General features: G+C 46.4%; 1 protein-coding gene across 5 annotated transcripts in view; it reads left to right on the top strand.

Moving 5' to 3' along the window:
- PLPP4 (phospholipid phosphatase 4) overlaps positions 1–24,255 on the top strand; it is a 147,067-nt gene extending 122,812 nt beyond the window's left edge. For 4 of the 5 annotated variants that reach the window (XM_084767001.1, XM_084767003.1, XM_084767000.1 and 1 more), the window contains 2 exons: positions 11,852–12,022; positions 23,689–24,255. In XM_084767001.1, coding sequence (XP_084623127.1) covers positions 11,852–12,022; positions 23,689–23,888 — 371 coding nt within the window. In that variant the 3' untranslated portion in view covers positions 23,889–24,255. The remainder of the gene's footprint in view (positions 1–11,851; positions 12,023–23,688) is intronic. The other variant, XM_084767002.1, reaches the window with a different exon arrangement.
- The last annotated feature ends 405 nt before the right edge of the window (positions 24,256–24,660 follow it).

The following is a 24,660-nucleotide window of genomic DNA, read 5'->3' as shown; positions in this document are numbered from 1 at the left end:
GGCTGAAAAGGGAACAGTTGTTCTGGGGCTTTAGACCTGCTGTAGATGGGGGTGTTCTGATATACAGAGCCACTTCCCACCTTTCCACCTCCTCACCCACAGCTCAGAGAGAATCCTCATAAGCATTTTTTTCCCCATGATCCCTGGGGCGGGTTGGGGACTACAAAATCCTCAATTCCAAGTCCTCTGCTTGGGCTTCCTCTTCTGGATCTTTCCTGTTTCCAGGTCTGGGGCCTCTAGAACACTGACAACGGAATGGGTACCATCTGCCCTCAGTCGTCTTTGTGTTACCAAGGTCTCTTCCACTGCTCTTAACCACCGAGTGACCTCTCCAGCTCCCGTGTGTGTGCTTGTTAGATTCTTAGCAGCCTCAGACATTGAAAGAAAGCGTGCGGACCTGAGGATAAGTAGAAGTTTAGCAAAAGAAGAAGATAAGGATGTACCCAACAGAGGGGAGGAAGTTCGGAGTCAGGCTGGCAAAGGCAGGAGCTCCAGACAACTAGGAGAGGGAGGGAGCTGAGTCTGGAGTGCATTCCTGATCACATCTCACCCTCTAGAAAAGGGTGTGTGTGTGTGTGAATGTGTGTGTAAACAGAGAGAGACACACGGAGAGTGAGGAGAGAGAGAGAGAGAGAGAGAGAGAGAGAGAGAGAGAGAGAGAGAGAGAGAGAGAGAGAGAGAAGGAGAGAACGAGAGAGTCTTTGTTGTCTGCTATAGTGAATCCCTCTGAGCTTCTAAAAGAGCAAGGTCCTCTCTGTTTTCCAGAGATGACTGCTCAGAATCTGGGCCAGACTCAAGGAACCAGGTGAACTCTCTCATTCATAGGTCAGAGGGAGCTACAGGAAACAAAGGATCATGGGATTGTCTGGTCTAAGGCACAGGAAGGTGAAGCAGCTTGCTGATGAGCTTGAGTACAGTAGAAGCCGCACGAACTTAGCAAAGTACCAAGTACATTGTATCACAGGAAGTCGGCAAGGGTGTATCCACCAGTCCACTTGACTCTGCCTTTGTCCGTGGTCCAGGATAGTTGTCTGCACCTCTTTGGACAGGGCAGGACAGAGCAGGACAGGACAGGATGAGAGTGGCTTCAGCAGTCCCAGGCTCAGCCTGCCTTCCCCAGGATGCTTAGGGCCCGGCTCACCACCTTCGCACTAGCATATGGCTCACAGTTTCTGCACAGCACACCATTTTTTTTTGTTGCATCTTTTAAAAACCGTCTTATTTATTCTTCTTTTATACAATACATCCTGACTGCAGCTTCCTCTCTCTTCCCTCCTTGTAGATGCCACCACTATCTTTCTTCTCCTCAGATCCACTGCCTCCCATTGTCGTCCCCACCCCCCACCCCCCAGCCCAGAAAAATGCAAGCCTCCTAGGGGTACCAACCGAACATGAACATGGCACAAGTGACAATAAGCCCAGGCACAAAAGGCTCGTGATGGTAGACTAAGTGATTCTGCAGGAAGCTGTTGGCCATTCTGCCTGTGCCCAGACTGGGAAGCAACTCTCTGCAAGGCTGAACGCGTTCAAGCCTGGACTCCAGGCAGCCAAGCTCATCCTTAGCCTTTGCCCTGCCTCCAGGCCTTTCTTCCATTTAATTTCTTGTGTTGTTTCTGTTCCCCTTTCTTCAGCATAACTTAACCAGGGCAGAAGCCAGGTCTTTGGTGTCTCCTCTAGTCAAGAAACTAGGGAATTAAAACTACAGATTGATAAACTAGTCACAGAAGGCAGGCATGGTGGCACACACCTGTAACCTCAGCACTTGGGAGATAAAGACAAGTTCAGGGCTTCAAAGTTGTTTATGGATGCATAGTTTGAGGCAGCTTAGACTACATAAGACCTCGGCGCCCAAAAAAGTCATGGGGTGGGGGAAGGGGCAGAGGGAGATGCGGATGAGAGAGGGGGGCAGAGAGAGAGAGAGAGAGAGAGAGAGAGAGAGAGAGAGAGAGAGAGAGAGAGAGAGAGAGGGAGGGACGGAGGGAGAGACAGAGAAAGAGACAGAGACAGAGAGAGAGACAGAGACAGAGAGACAGAGACAGAGAGAGAATTTGGTTGTGTTTAATGTAGGCCCCAATACATAGAATTTATTTCCAAGGAGCCTGAAATGATTCCCTTGACACAGCACGCCTGGCCCTCTCATCTGAGAGCCACGGGCTTCCTGCAAAGAGAGGAGGACAAACTCCTCCATTGCCTGTTCTCTTCCTGTTTCCACGTTTGTTAAATTTGCTAACATCTCCTGAGAGCCTGGGGGGGGGCTGCCAAAGGAGGTTCTATTAAGACTTCTCTCTCAGAATGGGGCTCCCCAGAGTGGACAATGGATGCCGTAGCCAGTGAGAAGAAAAGAGCATGCGTCAGATGCCAAGCCTTGTGCGGGATTTGAAGTTTCCGTTCTCTGGTCCTCACATAGCATCACTAAGCCTGCTGTGCAAATGTGGACATGAAGGCGCCAACAGGCAAGCTCATGCAGGAGTCCATGGTCATACCTGGGTACTGCACACACCCACCACCCATGAAAACCCGTTCCTCCTCTGTTACTCACACTGTTCCCTGGCACAAGTGCACTGTTAGTCCCCTTTCACCTACTTAACTTCACTTGGGGCCCCTATTGCCTTAAGGAAACTGACCTGGGGTCTATCGAGTGATTCTTTCTTCAGTAGGAAGAGTAGGACCAAAGCTTAGGCTCAGAGGTCTCTCTCTCTCTCCAAAGACTGTTAACATTGGAAGCAGGACCAGAGTGAGATCTCAGGGCGGCAGCCCAAGACCCAGCCGTGTTTGCTCATGGATGGATTTTATTTAGCGTACGCTGTATTGATTTTTGGTTAGTTGTTTGTGATTTAAAATGGAGACATTTCTCATAAGTGTCAGGACAGCACATTCAAGGTTTTTTTATTACATTATTTGCATAGTCGGTGTGTTCGTGAGTGTGCACACACCCGGCCTCTCATTACTGAAGCCTAGAGAGGAACAGCAGTGTCCTGAACAGGACCGTGCAGCTCTAGGAAGGTAGCCAAGGTAAGGACACCAGGTCCTTGACTCCCAGCATCACACTGCTCCTTGTAAGGCAGTGACAGCATGCTTGTCACCTGTGCCCCTGGCTTTGCATGGTCCTGTCCAGCTGCATTGCCGTTTAGATACCCAGTGGATGCCCTTCTTCCTCTTAGGGCAGGAAACCCCTGCTCTTTGGGTCAGATGGAAAATTCATGAAGATTGCCCCATGAAAGCTCAGTTCTATCTCCAGTGCCAGGAGTGATGCTTGCCCGGGAAATTTATTATTATTAGCAAAAGTTAAAAATACAACAGGAAAGGCAAGATGATTCCTTCTTGATGCTTGTCTCGTTTGTTCCTTTAGTTACAAGACAGTTTTAATTAGCTGAGGTTTGAGCACATCTTGCAGTCAATGAGATAAGAAAGCAAATGTCAGTATTTCTTCTTTATGTGGCACAAAAACAAAACAATGATAAATCTTAAAATCAATGGCATCTTGAGCATGGTGACATATAATGATTTAATTGGTTCTTATATTTCACTTCCCCAGAGTTTTACTTAAGTCAAATTCCCACTGGCCATCGTCTCTGTTTTTTGTTTCTTATTTTCCTTGCCCGTGGTTTCATAAAGACAATCTCTCTCAAGGATGTCATGAGAATGGACCTTACCCCCTCATGCTCTCTTTCTTCTTCCTCCCTCACCCTCTCCTTCCTTCTCCTGGTAGCCTATCTGCTTTGTCACTACACAGACACACACAGACACACACACACACAGACACACACACACACAGACACACACACACACACACACACACACACTTTGATGCATCTATACGAGATCTAACATCCACAAATGAGAGAAAACATGTAATGTTTCTCTTTCTGAGTCTGGCTTGTTTTATTTAATATGATGATCTCTGGTTACATCCATTTTCCAGAAAATGACTTCTTTCTTCTTTAGTGATGAATAAAGCCCCCATTGTGTATCAAAACCACATTTTCTTTACCCATTTCTCTGTCTGTGGACACCCAGGCAGATGCCATAGCTCTGCTATTGTGAACTGAGCCTCATTAAACATGACTGTGAAGGCATCTTTATGATAGGATGACTTTAAGGGGTCCTTCAGACGTATACCAAAAGTAGGAAAGCTGGGACATTTGATAGACCTATATTTAGGTTTTTGAGGAACTTCCACACCAATTTCCACAGTGGCTTGATTAATTTCCTACTAGCACTATAAGGGGAGTGCCACTTCCCTCACGCCCTCACCAGTTTTTGCATTGTTTGTTTTCTTTGTGATAGGCATTCTTACTGGGGTGAGAGAGAATCTCAGGGCACTTCTTAGCCGTGTGTACTCTGGGGGACTGTCTGTTCATTTCTATCCATTTATCAATTGGGTTGTTTGTGGCTTGGAGGGAGGTAGACTTTGAGGTCACCATGTAGCCTAGTTATTAACCCTCTTCAGATGGTGTGGCCAGCGATGAGTTTCTCCCATTCTGTAGGCGTGACAGAACTCAGCTGCTCCCTTAGGTATGCAGAAGCTTTTTAATGTCACGTTATCAAAGCTTGCTGATATTTCCCAAGCTCCTGGTGTCTTCAGAAAGTGCTTGCCTGTACCTGTGTGTTGAAGTGCTTTCCTCTATGAGAAAAGTGTATATGGGTGATTGATGAAAATCTCGTACTAATCTTCTGTGTGTAGATAACAGCTTTCCTGCAACATTTTTTATAGAGACTTTTTTTTTCCCTCAGTGCAAGTTTTTGACACTTTTGTCAAAGATCTTGGTGGCTGTAGCTAGCTGTGTGTGTGTGTGTGTGTGTGTGTGTGTGTGTGTGTGTGTGTGTTACATTCTGGAACCTCTGTTCTATTCCATTCACTAGTGTGTCCATTTTTGCTCCAACACCATGCTGGTTTTGTTGTTACTGCTCTGTAACATAAGTTTGACTCAGGTATCGTGAGACACCCCCTCCCCAGGATTGTTCTATTTACACAGGGTATCTTTGACTATCTGGGGTCTTTGAGCTTCCAGCTGAAGTTTAGGGTTGTTCTTCCTACTTACAAGAAGAGCAAAATTATTTTTTTTGAAGAATCTTCTTCGGTGCCAGTTTTCTCCCTTTGTCTATCTTTAAAATGAGAGCTGGTTTAAGAGGCAGCTGAGGAGGAAAGGCAAACCACATTATGCACCTAAGCGGCTCAGTAAATGGACTCTCCTTTGCCAGAGAAGAGCTGCAAGTCTCTGTTCACTCATCTGGGTTTCAGGGAAAGGAACAAGTGATTGCTACCCAGTATCAGTGGGGAGGCAGGCTGTCGTGTCCCTGGGTGCCCCGTCCTCCCAGACACCTCCTGGACCATTCCCTTGCTCATGTCATTGAAAACAAGTGAGCGCCCATGTTCTTGAAACAAGGAGAGAAACTCACCTTCGCCTTCTTCCTAGCCAAAAGCATCTTTGCCGTCATCAAGGAGATCCTCATGTCAATTTACAGTCAACTGTTTCCAGCCAAGAAGCCTGCAGACTCCGAGAGCAAAAAGCACAGTGCTTTTCTCACAGATCACCATGCCCACTTCCTTCCCAACTGTGGCAAAGGGCTGTGTGCGCGCCTGTACATGGGTGTGTGTTCCAAGTTTTGGAACACCTGTGAGAAAGTTTGTTGCCCTGAAAAAGCAGGTTCTTGGAATCCCCTCATTTCACTGGTTTGGGGTTTTTCTGGGGTGGGGGTGGGGAATGGTCTGCTAATATTTCTATTCTTGGCAATGCTAACATACATATTTATCTCTCTTATAATCCCATCTTCCAAAATGGACAGAGCACTGGCTGTATATTTGAAAGCCCGTTTTCTCTGTTTAAGTTGGGTTCTCCTTTTCTCCCTCCCTTTCTCTTTTAAGACAGGGTCTTCTGATTTCCAGGGTGGCTTTAAATTCTCACTAGGCACCTGAACCTGACCTTGAGCTTCTGACCTTTCTGTCTCCCACCATCACTGCCTGTTTATGCTTCTATGCCTGGCTTATGAGGTCAACCCAGGGCCTCATGCATGCTAGGCAAGCACTCTGCCGGCCTTGCTACATTATAGTCCCAGGTTTGTTTCTTAATCAGGTTAAAGTAGTGATGCATTTAAAGATAGACACAGAACAGACTCTCACTTCAAACACACATCCTCTGACTAGTTCCAAGGTGGGATGAAGAGCCCCCAGCAGTATGTTAGTTTGAGAAGAAAGTAGGGTGTAGTATGGTTAAGAGTTGGAAGTTCTGTCTTTGGTGACTTTCTTGTTTACTTGCTGTCCTCATTGAATTTGAATCTAGGATTCAGGGTGTCAGAGCAGAGAGCTTTATGGAACATTGCATCCTGGTCTCGAACCCCTTGTCTCATAAGGAGTGATAGTTATATAACCATAGCTTGGTGGGTCTAATTCAGACTCAGTGGCTAATGAAAAGGCAAAGATGCGAAGGACCAGAGATGCCTGATGCTCAGTTGTGTCTGCCAGGCGAGAAGGAAGTCCCTCCAAAGTCCGTTGTCAGAAAACGTTACATCAGTTCAGTAACTGTATAAATGTCAGCAAGAAAGTGACAAGCATATGGTTTGGCATGAAATTGAAGCTTTATATTGTCATGTAGAAAAGTAAGAGCATACAGCACCTTTAAAATACTGTCCATAGAGCCAGTAGCATGTGTCAAAGTTCCCCGGCCTCCGGGCAATTGCACTCCATCTTTACAAAGGAAATTCTCCCCTGCAGAGGCAGAAGTCTCTGTGCTTGGGAGAGGCTGTGCCCTGGTGCTGCCTCCCACTGGGCAGGAGAGAGGGCTTTCCTGCAACCCAGGGAATGATGCAAAGCCCTTGATGCCAGAAGGACTCCCGTGAGTTCTCCTGGGTGGCAGAAGTCAGGTGGAGGCTGGGGATCTCGCTGGTACCCAGGCAGCTCCTTTCTTCTCCATCTCCTGAAGGTACCAAAGTGCAGGTTACAACTGGTAGCCGGAGCTGATGACTCATCTGTGTTGAAGTCTTCAAGACAGTCTTATATGGGCTGTATACACATTTCTCCCCCTCCTCATCCACCCAGTGTTCCTTAGCTTTTTAAATACTCCATCTTCCTGCAAGAAGACAATTTGGCATTGCTCTGGGCAGTCGCCTCTCTGATTCTGGAGACTGCTGTCCATCGCCTATTAGAACACCAGGGATGTACTACTTTGCTCCTCCTCGTACTGAGGGTAGTTAGGTGGATAGACTTGCTAAGCCATCGTGCTCCAATAAAGACTATTTTGTTCTTCCTGTAAGAGTTCAGGATGAGGCCAGAGGCAATAGGAACAAGCTGTCCAGCCTTCCCACTCCTACACCTCAAGAGAGAATGTAAACAAACAGAAAAGGATGGAGTCTAGTGCATGTGGGTGAGAACTAAGAAGCCATTGAGCCAGCTTGGATGGTACCCAAATAGTTCCCCTTTAGAACACTATGGAAATCACGTAATATCCTCCTATCATGCTAGCGTGCCGTGCTGGGCAGTGCCGTGCCTCACATCCTCTATTCAGTATGTGTAATGCTGTTGGAATGCTGGTGATAATGAGAAAGAGTCCAGTGCACACCTGCACCTCCCAGTTGTGTTTCCTGACTTTTGCTTCATTTGGGTACCTAAGAACAAGCAAGTTTAACGTCTACTTAAAAGGCAGTGGAAATCCACTGTGACCTTGTTTGCTTTGGCGGCTGAGGGAGACCTACTTTGTTTGCTTTGGCACCTACTTTGGTGTAAGTTCATACTCATAACTCTTTCATGTAGCTATATAACTTTCAGAGATGTTTTGGAAATCCTGTTATACACTACAGCTATGCTGGCCTGGAGCCTACTGTTGAGGTCTCTTCTTTTCATCCAACACTGTTACATGACCTGAGTTTTCATATTGCCTCCCACCCCCCTGACTTTTGGAGGTGTCCCAGCTTGGTTGTTTATGCCTCTGATGAATCATTTTCCACTTTTGTAAACAACTCTGCACAGAGCATGCTCCAGTCCCCCCTCAGGGTTGATGCTACCTCCTTGAGATTGACCTAAAGACCCCTTAAAAGGATAATGGATGGGTTTTAGGTCAGGGCTTCTCACACTGCAGTGTGCAATACAGATCCTTTTTGGCAGTACTGTAAAAAGCCAGCCCTCACTCATGGGTCTGGAGCCAGCCTAATAGCCTGTATTTATAAGAAACTCTGTCATGATGCTCACGCTTCATCCCTTGGACTTGGTGGTGTACTGACAAAGTATTTGTCAGACCTGTTCTCCCAAAGTCACTGTGTGTCAGAGTCAGTCCTGCTCTCCACATAACTGTGAAGAATGTCCTGGCCATTGGCTAGATAAGAGTAGGGGTTCGATGTTTACTACTTGTATTGTCCTTAGTTAGTGCAATAGTTTGAGCACACCCCCCTGTGCCCCGATCCATCCGTCAAGATGTTCTTCATGTAGATTTCTAGGACCCTCTGGGTCCTTCTATTTCCCTATCTCCTGTATTTCTCTTACCTAGAGTCTCAGTAGGATGTCCTCACATCTATCCCAATCTCCTAGTAAGTGAAGACTTTTGTGGGACATGCCTTTTGGTCTAGTGTCCAATTATAAGTGAGTATATACCGTGTGAGTCTTTTGCTTCTGGGTTAACTCACTCAGGATGATCATTTCTAGTTCCATCCATTAGAAACTCTGATGTCCCATATTTGACCACCTCCCCTTGGTGGGGAGGCCTGATGGCACTGGAAGAAAAAAAAGCAGGCTACCAAGATGAGACTTGATAGCCCATGACCATATAGTGGGGAAGGAGGTCCCCCTCGGCCTTAGACATAGGGGAGGGGAATAGGGTGAAAGAAGGATGGAGGGAGGAACAGGAGGATAAAAGTTATGGGATAACAATTTAGTTATAATTTGAATAAATTAATAAAATTAAAACAAAACAATGTCACTGTGTGGGCTGTGTGTGTAGAAGCTCTCACCTTTAGACAGACCTTCCAGTCAAGACGAAGGTTTGGTAAGTCTGCCCTCTGGAGAAGGTGAGCAGCTGCAGCACCTGGCCTCAAGGAAAGCCTCTGCACTCAGTCGTGGCAGCCATTATAACCTTGGGACATCCAGGTACAGCACAGAGGACAGCACCCAAGAACAAACGCACCTAATCCAGGGACCATGCCAGACCACTACAGGTAGACTGTCAGGCAATTGGACTTAGATACCAGTGATTTCTGTTTTAGGTTTCCTATCTATTAAAGGAGACTGTGTGTGTGTCCATGGCTGTTCTAAGCACTCAGGAGGCTTAAGTCTCACTGAGATAAACTGTGGGTTTTTTTTCCAGCATCAATTCTTTTTAGAAGTTTTAATATTTGTGATATTTGTACCTATTTATAGGGTTGAGTGTGTTAGTTTGATACTTGTAAACAATGCAGAATGATCAAGTCAGGGTAGGTAGCGTTTCCATCTCCTCAAACACTTACCATTTTGTGTAGGAACCTTCATATACTTCTGTTCATCCTGAAATACACAACAGATGCCATAGGCTATAGAAATTCTGCTATGCTATAGAGCATTAGAACTACGCCTTCCTACTAAGCTGTTTTGATGCCTTTAACCCAAACTCTCTCTATTTCTATTATTTATTCTAGAAGCTAGTGACCACTGTTTTACTCTCTGCTGTGAGATCAGAATTTTAGATCCTGCATGAGTGAAAACATCTGGTGTTTTTCTTTGTGTTTATTAGCTTTAACTCTCGATTTCGTTGTGTAGCCTTGGCTATCCTGGACTTTCTTTGTGGACCAGGCTAGCCTCAAACTCACAGCAGTTCTACTGCCTCTACCTCCCTGAGTGCTGGCATTTATAGGCATGTACTACCACACCCGGCTGGAAAGAGATTCTTAGAGAAAAGGTTTACAGGATAGGTTGGCCTGTGTGTATGAATGTGGGAGATTGTCTTAATAGGTAACTTATGAAAGAAGATCCAGCTCCTGGTGGGCAGCACCACTCCATAAGCAGGGCATCCTGAACAGTATGTGAGAGGAGAAAGCTACCTGAGATCAGGAAAGCAAGGTTCCGTGCATCTATTCTCTCCACTCTGGGCTATACATCTAATGCTTTGCTCTCCTGCCTTGACTTCTCCACAGTAATGGACTTGTCACCCAGAACCTTGAGTAAATAAACCTTTTCTTCCTCAAGTTGCTTTTTTTTTTAGGACGTCATGATAGCAACAGAAACAAAACTAGAACAGTCTTTCTGGGACACATTTATTTTCCTTAATATTTTCCTTAATATTGTGTCTACCAGGTCCATTCATATTGTCACAAATGGATGAAAGCTTGGGGTTGATGTATGCTATATCCAAGCTCCATGGTTTTTAAGCCTTTGCATTTCTAAGATACAGTAACTTTATATTTCAAAAATAATTTAAGGTGTTTGCCATGAAGGGCTTTTCCAGCAAGTCCACTCCTGTTTGGTATCTGCTGACATCATCCTAGCAGAGGCTGCCATTGTATATTTTGTCTCTACGAAAACCCAGAGGTCATCTCAGTCTTCCTACTTGTCCTTGTTGGGTTCAGGGTGGAAGCTGAGAAAACTCACTTCAGACACAGAAGATTCAAATGAAAGCTTTATTTTCTGAGCTCATGGAGGCAGCCAGTTCTGGATCTGAGCCCTGTCCCTGAGTGGAAGTTGTATTGCATATTTAAAAGTGAAAACTGTGGAGGGTGGAACAGGGTGGTCACCTCTGACTCGTTACTTTGCTAACAAGAAGTTCTAGCTGACCTTGAAAGTGTGTCTGGCAGTTGGGGGGCAGCTGGGCTTGTGGTTGGGGAGTTTCTGGGAACAATGAGGCCACAGAGTTTCTCACTGAACATAAACACAGTTTATGGTCAATCCGACCTTGTAAAGAGATTCTTTTACATCAGCAATGAGCTGAGATGCTGTGGCTAGTGGGGGCCTGACATAAAAATATCTATAGTTATGCTACCCAAAGATCAGGCCTCAACATTCTGACCCTTCTAATCTAAGAAGTTCTTACTAATTTTTACCCCTGGGTGCATTTTTTTTTTTCTTATTGAGTGTAACACATTTTAAAATAATCTCTCAGAATGGCCATGTCCTTCTATTAGCCCCTAAGCCCTGTGAGAGCAGAGATGGTGGCCTCATCTTTTCCTTCCCTCATTTAGTGTTTGTCTGCCTAGCATATCCTGGATATCTGTTCTAGCGTTTTGTGTGTGTGTGTGTGTGTGTGTGTGTGTGTGTGTGTGTGTGTGTGCGCGTGCTGTGATAAGCCACCCTGGAAATAAAAAGCAACTTGGGGAGTAAAAGGTTTATTTCACCATATAGGTTACAGTCCATCATTGGGGGAGCCAAGGAGCTTGAAGCAGGAGCCTCATTATTGGTTTGCTCCCTGACTTATGTTCAGCTACCTTTCTTAAATAGCTCAGCCTTTCATGTCTAGAGATGATTACTGCCCAAAGTGGGCTAGGCACTCCTACTTCAATTAGCAATCAAGAAACAGCCCTAAAGGCATGCTTGTGGGTCAATCTGATGAAGGCAGTTTCTTAATTGAGGTTGCATTTTCCCATGTGTGTCAAGTTTACCAAGATTACCCATCACAAGAATCATTAAACCTTTGTTGAACAAGGTTTAATGAGTGAGCGAGCAAGTGAAGTGATAATGACACAGAATAGGCTTTGGGCACATGCAGACCTAGAGAGTCATTTTCATGGTTGATAGTTTATTCCCGAATTGTTGTGGCAGGAGAACAGATTGTCTACATGGTACCTGGTTCCTCTTGGCCTTGGCCTTGGGGCATGATGATATCAGACAGGAAGCCTGAGATACACAAAATTCCTGCTACTCCTCACTGGCTGGGTAATGCCTGCTTTCTCTCTTTGGCAGTTGCCTTCTCGGGCCTTGGTTTCACAACGTTCTACCTGGCTGGCAAGCTGCACTGCTTCACAGAGAGTGGGCGGGGGAAGAGCTGGCGGCTCTGTGCCGCCATCTTGCCCTTGTACTGTGCCATGATGATCGCCCTGTCCCGCATGTGTGACTACAAGCATCATTGGCAAGGTGAGTCCCTGGTCAGTCCTCACAATGGCTATTCCTGCTTCCAGGGGTGGATGCTGGACATTCACTGAACCAGAAAGAACTCAGGTTCTATTGCCAGAAACCAGGCGAGATATGGTCATAAAACACATAGCTGTCGTCAAGTCAAGAACACTAGTCCTGGTGTCCATCTTGTCCTTACTGAGAAGTTCTTTCTTCTCCTCTGTTTTCAAGAAGACTACTCAAGTCCTTCCAGGATATCAGGTCTTCGCTGTAGTCACCCTGGCTTCAGACCCAGATGTGAATTCTCTCCTGGGTGGGTCTTCGATCTCAGTGCTAAGTTGTTATGGGCACCTTTCCCATTGCAAATCCAGTCCCCAAGGACATATTTCTCACCACAGAGGCAGTGCCAGGGTATGTCCAGCTGAGGGGCCCATGGCACTAATATTTTTGGTAGCCACAATAAGGCTGGAGTGGGGCTTGCCTCTATCACAAGGCTGAGACAAGGCTTGCCTCTATTACAAGGCAGACATGAGACTTACTCTGTCTCAAGGTAGGCGTAAATCTTGCTTCTATGCATCAGTCCTAGGAAAGTCGTTCAACCTAAACCACAAACAGGTGAGAAGTTTGTTCCTGGAGTGTGACTGACCTCCCCATGTCTCTGCCAATAAGGTGCAGCTCACGGTTGGCCTGGAAGAAAATCACCACCTGCCACAGTAGATAGGGAACAGAGACAGAAGTGACTGCTGCAGTAGGTGTGGCTTCTAGGAACAGTAGGATCTATGGTAGCGCTTCCCACAATAGCATCCCCACACCACCTTAACAGCCCCATCCCATCCACTTAGTCCTAGACCTGTGTCTGCGATTAGGGTGGAGTTTGGTGTGGTACCCAGGTGTCTGCACATCTGACAATCAAGCCTGTCTTTCCTGGTCACTTCTGAGAGTCACCAGTAAAGAACCTGTTCCTCCTGCTCCCTCCCAGCTTCTGCCCAACCATCCTGGAGCTCATGTCTTAGGAATCATGTATCTGAAATAGCATTTTGGAGTTAAAAGGTGTAGAGTGTATGGAAGAGATGCTGAAGCATGCAGTGGCCCCTGAAGGGAGGAGGTAAGGAACGGAAAGGACCACAGAGCTGTAGCTGCAGGCCCTCCCTCGTTCTTTATTTTTACCACCAAGTTGAGTGATGTTCTTGGTGTCATGAAAACCACATTATAAGAAGACAGGAGGAACTGAGTACCTGAGCCAAGAGCAACAGGGCCACGGCTTCACTGCAGTGTTGGCTGTAGCAGTGTTTTCCTGCCTCCTTTGTTGCCTACAGGATTAGAGGTCAAGGTATTTCCCAGCAAAACAGTATGGATGAAACGGCCCTGAGTGGATTGTGTCTCCTGTGTCCCAGGGAACTGCACTTTCTCCTTTGACCATAGAACGATAGTATCTGAATATTTCACAAAGCAATTGTAATAATGAACCCAGATGTCATTGGCAAACGCAAATGCACTAAGCAAACCAGCAGTGTCCCTGTTCCTGATGAGGGATGTGAAGTGTTTCCTAAACCACTGACTTGGTGGCAGATGGATTTTTGCAACATGATCTGTTTATAAGCAAATAATACTGAGTTGCCACTTTTATTTGCCTATTTTGGACTTAGGAAATAATGAAGACCTTCAAGAGGCTAGAGATGTAGCTCATTTGTAGAATGCTTGCCCAGTATAACTGAAGTTTACTAGGTTCCGTCTGCAGGATTACATAAACTGGGTGTGTGGTTCACACTTAGAATTCTAGCACTAGGGAGGCAGAGGCAGGATGACCTGCAGTGCAAGATCAGCCTTGATTGTACAATGAGTTCACGCTCATCCCAAGATGTATGAACCTGTGCCAAAATTTAAAAAAAAAATTGGAACTTATTAGAATTTATGTATTTTCCAATTCATCTTTGTTTAATGATCTTGTACTGACAATGTAAGCTGTGAGGTGTGAACCTTTTCAACCATCTCTGGCCCTCACCTGACTTGTTGCCGTTTTCTCTGTGGCAGAGTAATGTAGCCATAAGGAAAGAGTGAGAAGTTGTATTTATTCAGTACTCAGTTGTTTAGGGAGGAAATGGAGAAGGCCTCTAAGGTTTTCAGCCTAGCAAACACATCACAGCGAGGCCTTTGATTGCAGTGTAGGTGGATGTTGGAGGCAGGATGCCTGATTGAGACAAATTGCTTGTTTCTCTGTGGTGAATTGAGCTGCCCAGTGACCATGGGCGGGGACCATCAGTCAAACCCCAGAGGCATCACCAAAGCCCAGGTCCTTCTCACTATTAATGTTAGTTAACAACATTACTATTATGGGATTTTGTGATTCCATGTCAATGTGATTTAAACAATGATGTCAATATGGAAATACAACTGAACTTCATTACACATGCATGTCTAATCAATATCCCATAATCTCACATGGATTGCTTTGTTAGTTTTCATGGGTGTTTTCTGTTATTTTAACCTCCCTAGCCCACTCTAAATATACAATTCTGATTTTTTTTTTACTAAATATGGAGAATATGGGGGCATAGACATAGATGGAACTACACATCAAATACTTAGCTGAAACTTCCCCAGAAGGAGAGCTGGCTCAGTCAATACTACAGCTCTGTGTGGCTGATGCTCCCTTTGTCTTTGTGCTAGGCTGCTGCTTCCAGATCATTTGGAAGGCAGAGAGATTCACAGGCGGTGCCAGGGCAAAGACCAATGCCTGGCAACAGGGTTCACCTTTGTGATTAGCCATGAACGCAAAACACGTGAACTCTGAAACGTGTAGAATCCCCGTGCTGGAGAAAATTGGCACAGAGAAGGACAGTCCCTGCTGTAAGCCAGCTTCTGCCTTTTCTCACTCTTGTGAGTTTGTGGTTCCTGGCCAGGGAAGAACCAGAGCTAGGACTGGTAAGCACATGTGATTTGCTCCATCCCCGGGTGTATTAGCACTTGTGCAGGTTCTCTCTCTCTTTCTCTCTCTCTCTCTCTCTCTCTCTCTCTCTCTCTCTCTCTCTCTCTCCCTCCCTCCCTCCCTCCCTCCCTCCCTCCCTCCCTCCCTCTCTCTCTCTCTCTCTCTCTCTCTCTCTCTCTCTCTCTCTCTCTCTTCACCAGGCCTCTCTTAGGCTATCAGAAACAATTCTTTGATTTTCTAAATGAAGGGTTTTGAAAAGGAGTTCTTAGAACTATATGGTTGTTGCCACTTGAAACCTACCAGCTCTTGGCTGAACAAAATTTGGCCCTCCCTTTAAGTATCCGTCATCCCAGTGAGTGTATCTCCCCTCCCTTGGCTACCTGTGTGGCATGGCTGAACTCACAACATTCCATCCTGCTTAGGGCCGCAGAGCACAGCTGCCCATGATGAGCCCCAGGCCCATCTTGGTGCTCGGAGAGTGGGAGCAGTCTGGAGCCCCATGATGCCCCTCTCCATGCAGAGCCCACCAAGCAGGGAGAACTTGGCTCACAGGAGTCTTCTTCCTCAACTGGGCCTTTTACATCTTTCTGTACTTGGCTGGCCCATTGTGAGTTTCCCTGAGGAAGGATGTTGCTTGCTCCTGAGGTCCATGGACATTTTGTCTCATTTACTTGGGGATCGCATCTCTTCTCCGCTTCCTTTCTGTCGAGTTTCATGTTCAATATATTTCTGGAATTCGATTCCTCTCCCCCACGCTGATCCAATGCTTCCAGCTGGTCTTCTTCCTTGTCCCTTGGCTGCAGCCAGTGAGCCTTCAGGACTGTGGGCTTGTCCATGAATTCCTGCAGGCATCTTCCATCGATGCTCTGTTCCTTCAACATCAGAGCCTATACCCTGCAAAAAATCCCATCCTTCAGACCTGCCTGTCCATGTGGCTTCTTGCTGTTCCTGGACACTCACCTCCTATTTCTCCACAGGGCCTTTGCACTGGCTTCTTCGTGTGCCTGCAATGCTCGTCTCCTTGATGTGGGCACACAGTGGTCCTTAGCCCTTCTCCAGCCCTGTCCCACACATCACAATGGTATACACTTAACAATGTCAACTCATCATGTCACTCATGTCCCACACCTCTACCCTGACTCATCTGCTCCCTGTTAAAAATTAATGCAATGCATACTGACAATTGTCTGTTCCTGCCCACGAGAACAAGGGGAGGAAGAGGGACTTTGGAAATACTACCTATGATATGTAAATGAGCAGATCTGTGTAACTAGCTGACCCCTCCAACATAGCCGGAGATGTTTGCCTGGCACATGCTATCTACTGAGGGAGTTTCGTAGACTTGCTAAAATACCAGGTGTTTAGAATGACAGAAATATATTGTCTTACTATTCTGGAGACCGGACAAGGGACCATCAGGACAGCTCTCCCGGAGACCCACAGAAGGACTCTTTCTTGTCTCTCCCAAATTGTTCCTTGGCTTGTGGAAGCAGAGTTCCAGGCTCTGCCTCTGTCCCCCATGGTGTGCTCCCTGCATCTTTTCTCATCAATTCCCTCTGCCTTTGTCTGTCCCCTCTTTATGAAGATAACAGTCATACTGGGTTAAGGCCAACCCCATGGATCTCATTAGTTACTACTTCTAGAGAGAATTCATTTCCTGCTGTCGATGTAGCTAGTTGGGGCCCCAGGTTCTAGCCCCAGGACTGCTTAAACACTGCGTGTGATGGTACACACCTGTAATCCCAACATTCAGGAAGCAATGGCCGGAGGATCAGAAGTCCAAGGCCATCTTTGGTGGCACAGTGAATTCAAAGCCTCAAGACCCAGTTCCCTAATAATGTCTTGCTGTGTATGAGGCTCAGGAACTTGACAGAAAGTTTAAAAGGACATCAGTCTGGCCAATAAATATGTGATAAATAAGTGAAGGATTTTGACTTAACTGCTCCTTTGTTTTCTGTTTTGTCCTTTTTGAGCTACCCTTGCTATGAGTTCAGGCTACCCTAGAACTCATCTTGTAACCCAGGATAGCCTCAAACTCAAGATCTGCCTGCCTCAATGGCCTTAGTACTGGGATTACAAATGTGCACACAGCCTAGAGCATGCTTCTCTCCTGCTAGTGTGTTTATTCTTAGCACGGGTAACATTGTCAGCCAAGCTATACCAGGACAGTAGGGAAAGTCATCTGGAGACCCACGGAAATGTCCCAGTTGTGCATGAGACACAGATTCATTGTCACATGCTAACAGAGAATGGAAGTATCTAGGAGCCCAAATGAGGTAGGAATGTTGCTATTGGGTCCAGAAGTTGTGGGCTTCAAGAGAACAGAGCAACTCCACAGAGTCCCCCTTTCACTCTCCTACTCACTGCAAGGAAAGGGTTTTAAGTTAGACTGCATATCCAGATGTAATTAACTTAGCTTGTTTCACCTTGCATGACAACATCCCAATCAGTGGCTGAGTAGCTGACACTATGCAAGAAGCAGTTTCCCCCTACAGATAATTCTGCCTTCCATCAATGCCTTGGGATTAACTAGACCCTAAGGATCAAAAACCAATATATCTGGGATATAGCAGGTGACACAGATACTCTGAGTTCTTTTGAGCTCATCCAACTAATTTTAAGGTAATAAGCCACATTTTTCTATAAGCTCTTTCCTCTTAAAAGTGAAAATTTTAAATCTGCATTTCAAAATATTCATTGTCATGCCTCATTGTGCCTGCTGGCTCAGTAAAGCAATATGGCGGCCATGCTTCTAGCCTATTGTGTCCTAGGTAGGTTGGCATCATATAAATTATTTTCTAGAAACTCAGTCACAGAGGCAGGAATCCCACTAGTTAGAGAAAGAATAAAAATAACAGACAAACAAAAAGATCAGATGCAATTGTTCACTTTTCCAGAGTTGAATTTTGCCATTTTGCCCCAGAATCTTGGGTCATGAAGCCCAAGGCACATAAACTCCCAAGTCAAGTGAACTCAATGATGTTGGATGTAGCCATAGTGACCGGAACGGATATGCTCTTCCTTGGGAACCTTCCAACACACATTAGGAAGTCCTTGTGCATGCTGTTGTTTTATGAGAGCAGGTGAGCATAGCTTGGCATATTGGTTGTGAAAGACCTGGTGAAGTAATTTTCTGTCCTTTGACCTCATAGCATGAGGATGAGTTTGTGCGCATCTTAAAGGAACAATTCAGTTGTCAGGTTGCTGGATTCAAAGTCACAGTTTCTGGTCCCATTGGAAACCATCTGGTGTCAGTTCCCTCCCTCTGTTTTTATTTTATTTTTTAAAGGCTTCACTGAGCTCTAATTTGGTACTGCAGAGCTCTCCCCTTTGGAGTGCACAGTGTAGTGGGTTCTATCTGCATATTCAAGAGAGTGCAGCCATCATAAACCTACCAGCAGCCACCCTTCCCTGCTCCTGGCAACACTGGTTGACTTTCTGTCTCTGGGTTTGCCTGTATTTGGTGCCATGGAATGCACGGCCTTCTGTGGCTGGGTGGTGTTGACGTGTAGTGTATTTTGTAGATGTTGTTCAGTATATCTGTTTTCCAAACATTTACAAAATAGAAACTACTAAGTTCTGGGGCAATGGACACGGGCAAGCTGTCTAGGATCGTACATGCCACTAGTAGGCAGACAGACTTGGAAATGGGATACCAAACAGGATGGAAGGTGTGAGGCTGCAAGATGCACAGATGATACCCAAGAGGGGAAGTGGGACTCTGGTCCATGTTGAGGGCTCACCAGAGCTGTACAGGAATATGAGAAATGTTCCTTGTGCCAACCAGATGGATGATCTATGTCCTATAACCCTTTTATTAGATGACTCGACTATCAATTTCTCAGTCTGACAAGCCCTCTTACACCCTTTCTTGGCAGCTTTATGCATTTTCTTCCTTCTTCCTAGAAAACTGCAGGTGCCCTTCTTGCCTCTACTTCCCCTGTGTAATGTTTGCTCAGTCTTAGGTATCAGCCTTCGGGTCACACCCTCAGGTTAGCCCAGGCCACACTGCTGAACCAGCTCTCAGACCCTCACTTCTCCTTCATGGTGCTTATGACAAACTGCAGCTCACTGCTAAGCCACCATTACATAGTCTCCGTCCTGCCCTTGGAGCTGTAAACTCTGGGCAGCAGAGCCTCCTCTGCTTCATTTGGCCTGATGTCAGAAATCCAACTCCAATTCCTAAACCCTGATACACATATAATAAGCACATGTGTTGAAAGATTGACACCAGTGCTACTTAAGGAGACAGTAGCATTTAGATGCCAGGGACACGAAGATCCAGTCACTTCCTTTTTGGGTCTTTTAGAAGCACACCACCATACTTGAGGTGAAGTCATTCCTAAGTGGCTTTTTCTCCCAATGAAGACCTGCATGCCTGTGCAACAGGATGTAAGTGTAGCTTAATTAAAACAGCTATAGCCCACCTGAGCCCTTGATGACAAGCTCCCTCATAAAGGAAGTTATCTTTTGTTCACACCTTCCTCCCCGAGGGACTTGCTTCAAAGGTACCTTGGATAAGACCACATGCTTCCCAGCCCTCTTGGCCTTTCACGTGCTCCATCAAATAGGGACTAGCTTGGCATCACCATTCCCTTACATACTGCTACATCAGTGAGCCCAGGAAGCATGCCTGGAGCTGTTAGATGTCACTGGCCCTCCTCTTGAAGTTCTGAGCCATTAGAGAAGCCAGACGGTGTCATTTGTAGACTTAGCTCTTTGGTCTGTTTGATGGTCAATGGCTCAAGTACAGGTTAGGTTTTGTGGTTTATTTTAGATGCCCATAAAAATAACACCCTGTGGGACTGTTCCCTGAGCTTAGACAAGATAATAAAACGATATGATGGTGCAGCTCAAAGACCTTGAACTAGAAAGGGTTGTAACGTGTTTTATGCACTGGTGTCCAGAGATCACACAGGAAACTCTCCATTCGAGCGGCTGCTTCATTCCATGAGGCTAACTGTGCCTTCAAGCCCTGGTCAAGAATTCACAGTATACGCTGCTTTACAGGTTCTTTGGTGACACATGTTTTCCAAGTTTATTTAAAACACTACAACGGACTGGTGAGATGGCTCAGGCCTGATGCCTAGGCTGACAATTACGTTTATTCTCTAGGATATACATGATGGTAGAAGAGAAAAAAAATCTTCTAACTTACACACACACACACACACACACACACACACACACACACACACACGTAATTAATATTTTGTTAAGATAATACTTCATTAAAAAAAATAAAATAAAATGCTGTAAAAACAGGGCCATGTTCCTGGGGCTACATCTCTCGCCTATTGCTCTCTGTGTGGGAAGAAAGATGAAAAAGACTCAAGAAACCTCTGTAAGAACTGGAGTAAGATGTGAGAGGAGCAGGCTGAGCGTGGCGGCTTTCAGGCCCCGCTGTGCGCGCGCTGTGGCATCAACTCTGGTAATAGCAGCATGAAATTATTGTCATGGCCGATGAGGAGAGTGCTGAGAATCTCCATGTGAGGGATAAGGCAGCCAGGGCTCAGGTGACGTGATGAGGGTGAGAGGAGATGACAGGTGCATTGCCATGTCCAGGTGTTCCCACTGGGCCCTGGGGATGGATGAGGATGATCTACTTCCTGAAGCCTGTGGCCTCCTAATTTCACTAGCATTTCTCAGGCCATTTCCCATGCTCACGGCTGTTCACCAGGACCAAGCAGACACTTGTATGTGTCCCTGGCCTTTATGTCAGACCGCAGGGAGCCCCACTCTGTCCATCTGCAGCCGATTTGAAGCAGTTACCGTTCCTCTGCATCTTGCTTTGTCCTTCCAGAATCACTTGTTCTTAAGTTATCCTTCCCCACTCAGGAAGCCACCACAGGGGTCACATTTCCAGAACTCTCACACAGGAAGGTCTCTTCATGGCCGTGTGCTTTTTTTTTCCAAACTCAGACGTAACCAATGGGCTGACAGAGAACTGCAAGGGTGAGGGCTCACGTAAGGGTAGACAGAACAACAGTCAACTCTGACCCTTGACTTAACTGTGCATTCGTCTCCCTCAGCAATCTTAATTCTGCTATTAGCAGCAAGATATTGACCAAGTGTTGAGGGGTCAGCAGCCAACAAGACACACAGCCCCTGTCCCCGTAGAGTTCTGAGTCTAGCAGGTGCATCCACACTTGCAAAGATTGTCACTAGACTTGCACAGGAGTGGGGAGGGTTGCTAGGGTGTCCATCTGGGCATCACTGTGCAAGGATACTGAGTTAAGTGCTGACTTACAAAAAGGGGTTGAAGAGGAGAGGGAGTGAGAAGGATCCTATTCTGACCCCAGGATGGAAACTGCGACCAGGAAAGAAAGCAGGAACAGGCAGAAAGACTGTGAGTGGATGGGGACATGGCTGGAGTCAGTGGCAGAGCCACATGAGCAACTCTGATTGGCACAGGGCCTTCTGGTTATTGGGAACAGTGGCAGTCCCATTGAGAAGAAGAACAGTTCTATTTATTTGCACTTGAAGGAGGGTCACCAGATGATGTGTCCAGACTCCAGACTCTGGTCATCGGAGCAACGGCTGGGCACTGGGCTACATGCCCCTGACGTCATGCTGTGCCATGGAAATTTCCAGAATTCACAAGCACCCTTATTTTTGTTTTCCATTTCACTATTGTAGATCAATACAATACATGAGCTAAAAATTACATGTAAAAAAATTATATCTAAAAAGTACATGTAAAAAATTACATGAAATAAATTGCTGGGTTTGTTTGGAATAATTTCAAATACAGGAGATTATATTTGCCTCTTTGCCTACTGTAAATGTTGAAGGTAGCACTGGTTGGTTTATGGCTTCTAACAAACAACATGTTGTGCCCATCCTTAAAATTCTGATAGAGCCAGGAAGAGTGCTCAGTAGATTAAGGTACTCGCTGCCGAGCCTGACGGCCTGAGTTTAATCTTCAGATCCCACATAGTGGAAGGAGAGAACCCAGTTCTGAAAGTTGTTGTCTGACCCACCCTAACTGTGGCGTGCATGTGTGTACATGCATCACATGTACATCCATGTACCAAATAAATTAAAAATGGGAATTAAAAATTTTTATTCTGATAGGTCAAAGTATAACAAGACCACATGCAGCTATGCAGAGAGGTTCATTTTCTGGAAAAGTACAAGGCTTTGACAATGGCTCAATATGGCCTCCCAGGAAACAAAAGACAATTAACTTGACTTCAACTGAGGGGCTGCACAGTGCCTGGCTTCCTGGGAAGTGTGGAAACAGTTATTCCTTGTCTGACCCAGGGTGGGCATATCCCACAGGCCTGTTGCATTTTGAAGGCTGGGACCTCAGAAAGCCTCATGATTATCCTGTCAGGGTTTGCACAGCCCCTGGACCAGCATAGGCTACAGGCTCAGAGTGACAGTGTTCCAGCCCCCCAAGTCCTAGTCAGTTGTATCTGCCAACTGACCCCAGAGTAATCTAAAATGAAAGGATTTCCCAGATCACAGTAACCTGCATTCATGTAAAAGTGGGGGATATTTTGAGTGTTAATTGATGAAGAACTACCCGGCCCACTCTGGGTGACACTATTCCCTAGGCGGGTGGTCCTGGGCTGTATAAGAAAGCTAGCCAAGCACAGGTCTTTGAGCCACCAAGCAATGTTCTTCTGTGGTTTCTGCTTCCAGTTCCTTCCGTGGCTTCCTTTGGTGATGGACTGAAACTATAACCTGAAATAAACCTTTTCCTCCCAGCTGAGCATGGCAGTTACTACGCTATGAGTTCCAGATTTTTTTTTTTTTGGGAGGTCCCCACTGTGTCAGGATGTTTTGGGAGAACTAACCTGTAGAAACAATTTGGGCATGCACACCACACACTGAGGGCTGATGGGTAGGCCATCTTCATGGGGTCTCTATTGAGCAGCTCAACGCCCTGTTTGGTCAAAGGGCCTGTCTTTTCCTGCAGGTGAGTTATCCAGCCCCATCTATCCTCTACCAGCACTGGCTCATTGGAAGGGTCAGGCTCCTTTTTTACAGAGCGCTAAAGAGTTGGCGGAGTCTCAGGGACCACGCTAACAGTTTTATTCACCATGCGCCTCTGAGGGCTTGTTTCCCCCCCTGAGAAATCACTTACTGGGAGGCTGAGAGCAGGAACACCTGCTGGTGTCTCTGTGACTCACCAGTGAGATCGAAAGGCTCCAGCAAGACTGGACCAGGAAAACTAATTGTCAGCCTCCCTGGGAGTATTCAGATGTGAGAGCAATGGCTAGGATACTTCTTCCAGAGATCAGTTACTCTGAAAAATCTAGAATACAAGTCTGAGCTCATGCGATACTCAGGTGTGAGTTAAAGAAGGGGGCGGAGTGAAGAGCAAGTCCTTGACTTTTTTTTTTAAATGATTATCTGTTGGGGGCTTTGGATGGGAGTGAGGCACACATGTAAGTCAGAGAATCTTCTGGAATCTTCTGTGGAATCTTCTCTCCATTAACCTTTATGTAGATTCTGGGGCTAGAACTCAGGCCACCGGGCATCTCAACGAGTATTTTCCATGCTGAGCTATTTCACCAGCCTGAGTCCTTAGTTTTCGGCATTTAAGTGCTAGAAATGATGGCGCTTTTCAGAGACCGCCATGATTTGTACCTCCAGCAGAGGGCTTCCTGGGATGTGGGGTGGGGGTTGGGGTGGAGAGAGTAAAAGCAATCCAGCACCTAAGGCAAGTGGGCAGAGAACTCTCTGGAAACCTGGGCTGGGCACGTGAAGGAAAAATAACCATTTCCCCCTCTTCCTTCCTCCTGCCTAGATTCTTTTGTTGGCGGGGTGATCGGCCTCATTTTTGCCTATATTTGCTACCGACAGCATTATCCTCCTCTGGCTAACACAGCGTGCCACAAACCATATGTTAGCCTCCGAGTGCCCGCTTCACTGAAGAAGGAGGAAAGGCCTACAGCCGACAGCGCGCCCAGCTTGCCTCTGGAGGGGATCACCGAGGGCCCCGTATGACGGGTGTCTAAGAAGGATGAACACTGAGCCCCTGGCTCATTCATTATTCTTCTGCCCTGATGTCATAACCCAGTGGGAAGGATTTTCTGTGATGTGATTCTCATCAGTTACTCTCAAGTCCCGCCCCCAGCTTCCGGTCCGTGGATGGTGTTCTTGCCGCTCTCCGTGTCTCCTTTCAACACTTTCGATTTGTAAGGTTGGGACACGAGGATCAGTCTCTGAGAGACCCATGCGCAAGGAAGGAGGGTGTAAGGGTGGGGTGGGCACGCTTGCTCATCCAGTGGGTCCCTTACCTGAGGTGTTTGCTGTAGCACCCACCCTGCTCTCTGTTCATGTTGTAAAATACAATAAAGTCTCCCACCCAGAAGACGTGTGGTGCGGGCTGCCAGTGCAGCAAAAGTTATTAGGCGCCATGACGGGTTTCACAGTGAGGCTCCAAACAGTCTCTGTCCCTGGATTGTTCTCGGCTTGGAAGCAAGGGGCTGCCTGTGGGAGGAGGTCACCTCACAGGCCCTGGGTACGGCATTTTTGCCACCTTGCAGGCGAGGCTGGGGGGCCAGTTCTGAATGTAATTCTACCCTTGTGAAGAAGTCACAGAGGACAGAGTGAGGTGTCTCTCAGGTGAGCAAGTCAGCTCTCTGTGACTTCCCTTAGGGAAGAGGTGGGAGTAAGAACTGATGCTGAGGTGTCTTGCTCCTCTGGGATTGCATGTTACAGAGCTCTGTCCTAAGGGGTCTTTGATGGCAGCATGGTCCAATTGTGGGCCAGGAGG

The sequence above is a fragment of the Acomys minous genome, assembly GCF_964271855.1.
Source record: "Acomys minous genome assembly, chromosome: 2".
Taxonomy (NCBI): Eukaryota; Metazoa; Chordata; class Mammalia; order Rodentia; family Muridae; genus Acomys; species Acomys minous.
This window is presented reverse-complemented; position numbering and strand designations above follow the sequence as displayed.